Source organism: Delphinus delphis, chromosome 18 (genome assembly GCF_949987515.2).
Source record: "Delphinus delphis chromosome 18, mDelDel1.2, whole genome shotgun sequence".
NCBI lineage: Eukaryota > Metazoa > Chordata > Mammalia > Artiodactyla > Delphinidae > Delphinus > Delphinus delphis.
The window spans coordinates 74,437,067-74,447,291 of record NC_082700.1 but is presented as its reverse complement, the minus strand read 5'-3'; the positions used below and the strand labels follow the sequence as shown (position 1 = coordinate 74,447,291).

General features: G+C 40.4%; 1 protein-coding gene across 1 annotated transcript; it reads left to right on the top strand.

The window, feature by feature from the left end:
• The first annotated feature begins 487 nt into the window (after positions 1 to 487).
• Positions 488 to 8,404, top strand: LIG4 (DNA ligase 4). The gene is made up of 2 exons (XM_059995810.1): positions 488 to 685; positions 4,520 to 8,404. The coding sequence occupies exon 2, from the start codon at positions 4,548 to 4,550 to the stop codon at positions 7,281 to 7,283; it is 2,736 nt and encodes a 911-aa protein (XP_059851793.1). The 5' UTR covers positions 488 to 685; positions 4,520 to 4,547; the 3' UTR covers positions 7,284 to 8,404.
• The last annotated feature ends 1,821 nt before the right edge of the window (positions 8,405 to 10,225 follow it).

Below are 10,225 nucleotides of genomic sequence, written 5' to 3'. Positions count from 1 at the left end.
TTAGACAATTTTGCAGAAGCATATTTTTCCACCTAAATGAAACAGCAGACGATTTGGGAGGGAAGATGCCCTCCTCTCCCCTGGGTGCTTTCACAACCACGGAAATGAGTGATGGTACCACTCTTTACACATAGGGAGCAGAACTCTGAGAGGGTGTCACTTGCTAAGAGTAGCCTAAGCAGAGAGGCTCAGGCTCAAAGTCCCAGTAAGGAACCAGTGGACAAAGTATTTGGGGGTCTCCCTCAGCGACGAAATCCACTCTCGTGGGCCAACTGCAAAGAGCACCTGCTGCTGAGGCCAACCGGAGATGTGTTGGGAACCACACTGTAACCCCGGTTCCCTCTGGGCCTCTGCAGCCCAGCAAGGTGGGCGGTCCTCCCAGTGCCTCCGGAAAGGTACGGCGCCTGCGCACATCATCTCCCTGACGTCACAGCCTCTGGGCCCGCAGGTGGCGACGGCGCTCGCGTACATCGGCAGCGTGAAGTCAGGGCCGCTCCGTCCGCAGGAAGCGATTGCGCCTGCGCAGGGAGCAGCTGGCGGAACCGGCCCTCGGTGCTCCCGCTTCCGGTTTGGCGGCGGCGGCGGTAGCGGCTTCAGGCCCGGTTGGCGGTTTGTGTGACGGCCCGGGAGGGGCCTCGGATTCCACGGAGGATCCAGAGGTGGAGTCTGGGCAGGCGGAGGCTGGGTAGGTGAGGCCGAACAGGAGGGGGCCGTGTAGCGTCTTCTTAGTCCAGGAAATGCTACAGTCTTAAGAGTTCAGGTTTTTTCTTCGTCCTTCGGTTCATCCTCATCGGGTCCCCGGGTGAGGGGCACCGACACCCTGGCGACCCGCCGCGTTAGAAGCCCGGTCCCCGGTTCGGGCTCTTGCTCTGGACCCCCCCTCCTGGGACGTGGGGCGAGGGGACTGTAGTGTCCCCCGCCTTTGACGCTCAGGAGCCGTGTTGGCTGCTTGAATGGCCTGATTCCGGCGCCCGCCCCGCCAGCTGGAGACCCCTGGACCCAGAGGTAACGGTTTGCCCAGGGCCAGGGCTCCCCCGGCATCCGCTGATGAGGGTAGTGTGGACCGTCCAGTGATTTTGCGGAGAGGGAGTAAGCTTGTTTCTCTTCTTACACCTTGTCTTTCACTAACTTCCTGCCTCCCACAGCTTTCTGGCTTTTTCTCACCACTAATTTCTTTCTCCTGAGGTTCTCCCAGAATATCACAAAGTGCTGTGGAAGGTGGGCTCCTGTCAACCCTTCTGTCTTGTCGAGGGTTGCACGAAGGAAACTTCACCTGTGCCATTTCTTTCTCTCCAGTAGAAGAGCATTGAATCATCTCCCATATTCACCGAATAAAACCTTGCTAGTGTGTCTTGTTGTATAGAGGCAGCAGCTGAATAGATGATGAGTCATTATTGTACCAATTATTTGTATATATTCTCTTGAAAGCTTTGCTTATCCTTGTCAAAATGAATCGTCCCCCTATCTTCTTACCGGCTTACTATTTTGTAATATTCATGTGTTCAGTGTCTTTTGGGTCCACAAGCATTATAGTACTAAAATCGATCAGGGGCTTATTAAATGCCAGGTACTGTGTTAAGCATCTTATGTGAGTTGTCAGGCATCATCCTAATTTCTACATAGTTATCAACCCCACTTAACACTTAAGGAAACTGAAACGTAGAGAAATTAAACAGCTGCCCCATATCACACAGCTATGAAGTGTTAGACTCCACATTTAAACTCAGATTATTGGACTCCAGAGCCTGAGCCCTCACCACAAACTTCTTTGTATTGCTTTTTCACAATTCAAAAGCATCAGCCAAAGTCCTCAGAATCCAGAAAATAAAATGAAAAGAGTACGTAAAAAGCAGTGGAAATGGTAATATTCGACTTTTTTGTACTATTTTAATAAGTAAAAATATTTGAAGTCTATTCACTTTATACTAATGTTGGAATCCTTGTTATCTATGGAGCAGTTTTATGATGCATATATATTTACATCATTACGTGGATTTCAACATTAGTATAAAGTAATTTGAGCCTTTGCCTGAGACTTGTTCAGGGAAACTTGGACTTTGGGACTGTAATAGAATCTACAGATAAATCAGAAACCCTATACCAATCTTGAACATTCGAAGAAGTATTTCTTAACGTACTTTGTTTGGTATATATTATATATGAATTGTAAGCAGGGCATTATATACTGTAATATAGGTGGAATATACTGTAATATATATACTGTATACTGTATACTGTAATATAGGTATACAGTATACAGTATATACTGTAATATACTGTAATACTGTAATTATATACTGTAATATAGGTTGAGGGAGCATGTTTTGAGAGATGAGAGAGTGAACAGACCTAACCAGGTGGTGCAGTCAGTTATTCAAATGAGACACAGCAAGGGGAAGCAGTTCCTGTATTCAGAGATAAAAGACTCAGGATTGTGGTATCTCCTGGGTTTATCTCGGCCTAATGGACTCTGTAGACATTGGATTTCCTTTGTCAGCAATTAGACTGAGAGGTGAGGTTTTTTGCCCCATAGGCCCCCAAATGGATTTTGTTAACCTTCCCCAGAGTAGTCATAGCTGCTGGGTGTTTTTAACCAAACTACCCCATCGCTCGTGTGTGTGTGTGTGTGTGTGTGTGTGTGTGTGTGTGTGTGTGTGTGTGATCAGCTCCTGGCCTTCCCTAGTGTGCTTTTCCAGGAACTCAACTGTAGGTTTCAGTAATTCATTCAACAAACCAACCTACTATGCGCCAGGAGCTAGTGGCACAGATTACAACATGATTTCTAACCTCCAGAGACTGACAGTTTAGTTAACGTGGTGTTGTAGTTAACCATGTGATTTCTCCTGCTAGATAGTGTAGCCTCGTGCTGATAATACTGTGTGATTCTCTTTTGTTTGCTGGGCCGGGAATTTCATGGACTCTGCACCACAAGAGACCTCCCCACTCCCCAGAAGCTGCTCTGACTTCCTGCCCTCTGGGCTACATGGGGATATGCCAGGAGGTATCTGAAACCACAAGATAAAACATGGCTTAAATTCCTAGAGTACACATTTTACTTGAATCTTTTTTTGGAAAAGTTAGTATATTTTAGTGTTCCATTTAAACCATATAAGTTCTGATATCTTATAGATTCTAATAGAACTTGCATGATTATTTAAAACTTCAAAGAAATTTTATGCTTGTGGTGACCACTTTAGCAAATATTCTAGACCCTAGTCCAGGGTCTAGAATAAGGCCCCCATTATTTCCTCTTTGACTTTCAGGAGATATTTCAGTGAAAAGCTCTGTCTCATGACATTTTACTTTTGCTATATTTTTGTTAAAGCCCTTATCATTTTATAGTTGTTCCCATTACATCTCTTTTTCATTGCAAAATGTACTCCTGAGGCAGAAACATACTGTATTTGCCCATAGCACAATGCATGTCCCATACATAGTCAGCAAGTGGTTTGGGGATTACTGGCATGGGATTATCGGCCAAAAAAGTGCACTAATGAATTTAAATTTATAAAACTGTAAGTAACTATGATAATAGAGTTAAGAGATAGGTAACGCGGGGGCTTCCCTGGTGGCACAGTGGTTGAGAGTCCACCTGCCGATGCAGGGGACACGGGTTCGTGCCCCGGTCCGGGAAGATCCCACATGCCGTGGAGCGGCTGGGCCCGTGAGCCATGGCCGCTGAGCCTGCGTGTCCAGAGCCTGTGCTCCGCAAATGGAGAGGCCACAACAGTGAGAGGCCCACGTACCACAAAAAAAAAAAAAAAAAAAAGAGATAGGTAAAGATAGGTAAAGTGAGAATTTCATGGGGAGGATGTTTTGATTTGGGTTTTGAATGCTAGAGTGATTTGTCATAGCAGTGAAGAAGTGACAGTAAACATAGTCCTAGGCTTTGTCTGGAAGAAGAGGGTACTTATTTGGGGGAAAGGACCCTATCTACGTAGAAGTTCAGTTCAGCCAAATTCCAATTCAGTGAGCTAGCGGTTTGTTAAAAGCATGATTTTAGGAAGTTTTTTTTTTACATACAATGGGTAAACAACAAGGTCCTACTGTATAGCACAGAGAACTATCTTCTCTATCCTGTGATCAACCATAATGGAAAAGAATATAAAAAAGAACGTATACATATGTATAACTGAATCACTTTGCAGCAGAAATTAACACAATATTGTAAATCAACTATACTTCAATAAAAAATAAAACAATAAAATGGGGAAAATTGTTTGTAAATTGAAAAAAAAAAAGTTTGTTTCTGGTGCTGTGTGGTGGTGGTCTGAAAGAAAAAGAGGAGAAATATAAGAAAAGACCTCAGGAACCCAGAAGTGAAATGGGTTTGAAACAAAATAGTTGATTATCATTCAATGTAGAGGTTGAAAAGAGACATCGTTTGTAACATTGGTCTGTTTTCATTTGACAAACATTATTAAACATTTGTTATGAACCAGGCACTTTCTGTAAGGTCTTTACATTAAAATTGAGTTGCATTTTATCCTTCACAGTTATTCTCTTTTTGCTTTATCAGATAAACCAGAAGATTCACCGTCGCTCCCATGGCTGCCGCACAAACTTCACAGACTGTTGCATCTCACGTTCCTTTTGCAGATTTATGTTCAACTTTAGAACGAATACAGAGAAGTAAAGGACGTGCAGAAAAAATCAGACACTTCAAAGAATTTTTAGATTCTTGGAGAAAGTTTCATGATGCCCTTCATAAGAACCAAAAAGATGTCACAGATTCTTTTTATCCAGCCATGAGACTTATTCTTCCTCAGCTGGAAAGAGAGAGAATGGCCTATGGCATCAAAGAAACGATGCTTGCTAAGCTTTATATTGAGTTGCTTAACTTACCTCGAGGAGGAAAAGATGCCCTCAAACTTCTAAACTACAGAACACCTACCGGAACTCGTGGAGATGCTGGAGACTTTGCGATGATTGCATACTTTGTGTTGAAACCCAGATGTTTACAGAAGGGAAGTTTAACCATACAGCAAGTAAATGACCTTTTAGACTCCATCGCCAACAATAATTCTGCCCAAAGGAAGGACCTAGTAAAGAAGAGTCTTCTTCAGCTTATAACTCAGAGTTCAGCACTTGAACAAAAGTGGCTGATACGGATGATTGTAAAGGACTTGAAGCTTGGTTTTACTCAGCAAACTGTGTTTTCTGTCTTTCATAATGACGCTGCTGAGTTGCATAATGTCACCACAGATCTGGAAAAGGTCTGTAGGCAACTGCATGATCCTTCAGTTGGACTCAGCGACATTTCTATCACTTTATTCTCTGCATTTAAACCCATGCTGGCCTCTATAGCAGATATCGAGCGAATTGAGAAGGACATGAAACACCAGAGTTTCTACATCGAAACCAAGCTAGACGGTGAGCGTATGCAGATGCACAAGGATGGGGACGTGTATCGGTACTTCTCCCGCAATGGATATAACTATGAGGATCAGTTTGGCTCTTCCCCACAGGAAGGTTCCCTGACACCGTTCATCCATAATGCATTCAAAACAGATGTTCAAAACTGCATCCTCGATGGTGAGATGATGGCCTACAACCCTGATACACAAACTTTTATGCAAAAGGGGAGTAAGTTTGATATTAAAAGAATGGTAGAAGATTCTGATCTGCACACTTGTTACTGTGTTTTTGATGTATTGATGGTTAATGATAAAAAGCTAGGACAGGAGACACTGAGAAAGAGGTATGAAATTCTTAATAGTGTTTTTACACCAGTACCAGGTAGAATAGAAATAGTGCAAAAAACACAAGCTCATACTAAGAAAGAAGTAATTGATGCTTTGAATGAAGCAATAGATAAAAGAGAAGAGGGGATCATGATAAAACATCCTCTGTCCATTTACAAGCCAGATAAAAGAGGGGAAGGATGGTTGAAAATTAAACCAGAGTATGTAAACGGGCTGATGGATGAACTGGACATCTTAATCGTGGGGGGCTACTGGGGGAAAGGTTCCCGGGGTGGAATGATGTCTCATTTTTTGTGTGCGGTGTCAGAGAAACCCCCTCCTGGTGAAAAACCATCAGTGTTTCATACTCTCTGTCGCATTGGCTCAGGTTACACCATGAAAGAACTGTATGACCTGGGTTTGAAGTTGGCCCAACACTGGAAGCCTTTTCATAAGAAAGCCCCACCCAGTTGCATTTTGTGTGGAACAGAGAAGCCGGAGGTCTACATCGAGCCTTGGAACTCAGTCATCGTTCAGGTTAAGGCCACAGAGATTGTCCCCAGTGGCATGTATAAAACTGGCTGCACGTTGCGTTTCCCACGAATTGAGAACATAAGAGAAAACAAAGAATGGCACGAATGTATGTCTCTGGAGGACTTAGAACAACTCCGAGGGAAAGCCTCCGGAAAGCTTGCGTCTAAACACCTTTATGTGGGTGACGATGATGAACCACAAGAAAAAAAGCGGAAGGCTGCCCCAAAGACGAAGAAAGTTATTGGGATTATTGAGCACCTCAAAGCACCCAACCTTTCTAACGTAAACAAAGTCTCTAATATATTTGAAGATGTGGAGTTTTGTGTCATGAGTGGAACCAACAGCCATCCAAAGCCCGATCTGGAGAACAGAATCGCAGAATTCGGTGGTTATGTAGTCCAAAATCCAGGCCCAGACACATACTGTGTGATCGCAGGGTGTGAGAACATTCGAGTGAAAAACATCATCTCTTCTGATAAACACGATGTTGTCAAGCCCGAGTGGCTGTTAGAGTGTTTAGAGACCAAAAGCTGTGTGCCGTGGCAGCCTCGCTTCATGATTCACATGTGCCCATCAACAAAACAGCACTTTGCTCGGGAATATGACCGCTACGGGGATAGTTACTTTGTCGATACAGATTGGAACCAACTGAAGGAAGTGTTCTCGGGAATTAAAAATGCTGGTGAACAGACTCCTGGGGAAATGGATCCTGTGATTGCCGATTTGGAACACCGGTATTCCTGGAACAACACTCCTCTTAGCATGTTTCGACACCATACCGTTTTTTTGGACTTGTATACTGTTATTAATGACTTAAGCACTAAAATCGAGGGGGCAAGATTAGCTGTCACAGCCCTGGAGCTTCAATTTCATGGAGCAAAAGTAGTTTCATGCTTAGCTGAGGGAGTGTCTCATGTCATCATTGGGGAGGATCAGAGTCGGGTTGCAGACTTTAAAGCTTTTCGAAGAACTCTTAAGAGAAAGTTTAAAATCCTACAAGAACGTTGGGTAACTGAATCAACAGACAAGAGGGAATTACAGGAGGAAAATCAATATTTGCTTTGAAGCTAGCTTTCCTAGTGAGGGAAGGCCTCTGATCTGGCTGACTCATTAAACCACATTTTATTTTAATCTCTTAAAATCTGTGCTTAAACAGTATTATTAGATATAGAAACACAGTAATCGTAACTTTTGATATAGAAAAGACACCCAATGGCCCAATGTCAAGAAAGAAAATTTTTTAACAGTGTAGTGTTTGATTATTTTTATAACCAAGATGAAACAAAATGTTTAATGTTAACAGTCTCCTTATAGAAATCTAGAATTTTGACTCAGATATTAATAAAATAGATTTAGAAGCTTTTAGAGTCATTAAAAATAGTGACCTAACAGGATTTTCTGAAGTCAAATAAAAATTTTAATAATAGTTTTTGTCTAATAAAAGCATTGCAAGAAAAAAATCAGAATTGTTACAATTGGACTTGTAAATATATGTCTTTTTAAGTTGAAGGCTAAAATTCCTCTTTTAAATGTGAAATGTGAACAAATTTATTTTTTAAGGTTAAGTCAAGCTCATGAATACATACCTTGTTAATGATGTCATTAGCTAAATCAGGGGAAGTTGAATGAGATTTAATGGTCTAAAAACTTAAAGTTGGATCAGTTTGAGTTTTAAAATCTCTTGCAATTTTAAAAGTACTTGGCCCACACTTAATGTTTTTTCTAAAATAGAGCATGTTTTAAAGAAAATACTTTTATGTGAATTTGTACTTCAGTATAAATAGTATCCACAAAGAGTGATTTTCTTAAGTATAACCCATTGAATGTGTCAGAATGGCATGTGTGTTACAACTTTCTTTACAGAGAAGTACATTGCTTTGACTTTTTAAAGTGACTTTTATTTACCCTTAGGTTATGTAAAGTTTGTATAGTATGTGTATGTATTTATATATATATATTATGTCTGGATTTATATACCAAATATATAAATACCAAAATATACCAAATTTTGGAATGCAGCCTGTACATTTTGAAAAATATGTTTTTATGACATCAGTTAAATACTTGGAATTTGGTACCTGAGAAACTGTGTGTAGATTATTTGTAAGTAGTTAAAAATTTTATCGAACCCATGGAACAAATGTATGTTATTTTGTTATATTTCTTAATTTAAATAAAATATTTAATGTACTATTAAAATAATTTCTTATCTTTATTTTCAAACAATTCATAATAGTTATTTCAGTCAAATAGACATTATGATATTAATATAATTTTTGATTCAAGTCAGTTCCTATTTCAGGTCCTTTGAATTTCATATTACTGAATGAGCTTCATTAAAATTTTTAAACTTGTATATTTTTATATAATGTCTATTGAGAAAAATTACAAAATACAGGTATGTGTAGTGAGAAGAAAAGTACATAATTTTACCACCAAAGATAACATCTATTTTAGGTTACTGATGGTAAGGAAAGCACAAAATGCATATTTGCAGTGTAACAAATAAATATAAAATAAGCTATAATGCTTTCTGTGACTAGCTTTTCTCACCTAATAAATTGTGAGAATATTTACAGGTCACTAAACTATATCTACATCATTTTTAGTTGCTGCACAGTATTCCATTGATTGGTTTGTAATGTATCCAGTTGGCCCTTATTGTCTGGCTTTTAGGTTATGTCACTAAGTCACCCTCACTTCTTTACTGAGCTTTGTAATCAGTTGTTTACATTTGTGGAAATGGAATTACTGATTCATAGTTATGTATTTTCCAGTGACTTGAGACACATTGTAAAATTCTGGCAAGGATGCCTTTCTGGATTTTCTTGGAGAGTTCAGTTTCTTAGTACTAGACCTGTTCTCTCTCCTTTCAATTCATAGGTGTTCTCATCCTGCCCAGTGGCTTTAAATATGCTAATAACACCCACTTTTTTTAGCCCCGATTTCTTTGCTTAACTCTAGTTCACATATCTAACCATTTACATAACATCTCCACATGAAGTCGCATGGGCCTCTCAAACATAATGTGTCCAACCGTAACTTATTTTTTTAATCATAGAAATAATTTTAAATGCAACCAGGAGGATAGCATAATGAACCTGCATGCACATCACCCATTCTCAACAATTATCAATGATTAATCTTTTTTCATATTTATAGACCTCTGAATTATTTTGAAGTCATCTTAGATCACATGATTTCATCTAAAGATATTTGATAGTAGAATTCCTGACTTCTCAAACAAACATGATCTTTTTTTTAAAATTTTTATTTTCTGTTGGAGTACTGTGGGTTAACAATGTTGTGTTAGTTTCAGGTGTACAGCAAAGTGATTCAGTTAAACACATGGATGTATCTATTCTTTTTCAAATTCTTTTCCCATTTAGGAAAATGTATCTGAGTTTCCTCTTGCATAAAATAGGGTAATAGTGGTAACTGGTTTATCCGGTGGTTGTAAGGACCCTGTGTGTGTGTGTGTGTGCACACACACACGTGTGCATACATATTATGACTATGTGTAGAACACTATCTTATCAGTTATTTTTGTACGTAATGTGAGAAGGAAAAATAATACGTGCAGAGGTTCTGTGATACATGGTAATAATAGAATGTGAATTGGAGAAAAGAACTGTGTTTGTAAGGGAAAACCCTGTAATGGGCATTACCAAACTTTTTCTGGCCCTTTCTCCTACGAAGTGGTTCACAGCTGGGGAAGATTTTTGCCCTTCTGGGGTTTGGCAACATCTGGAGACTTTTTGATTGTCAAGACGAGGGGGGGGGGGTGGGGGGGGGGAGGGGGGGAGGTGTGACTGGCATCGAGTGGGCAGAGGCCAGGTATGCCGTCAGATATCCTACTGCGAACAGAAAAGCTCCCACAAGTAACAATCCAGACCAAAATGTCAATAATGGTGAGGCTGACAGAGTCACCTGAAATGTAACGAAAGAAGACCTTATATTACTTACGAGTAGCTCCAAAAGACCGTGCATAATCACAGCTTTGTTGC

What these genes read in the sequence shown, in the direction of transcription:
- LIG4 (XM_059995810.1), top strand. Translation starts at nt 4,548, where the DNA reads ATGGCTGCCGCACAAACTTCACAGACTGTTGCATCTCACGTTCCTTTT.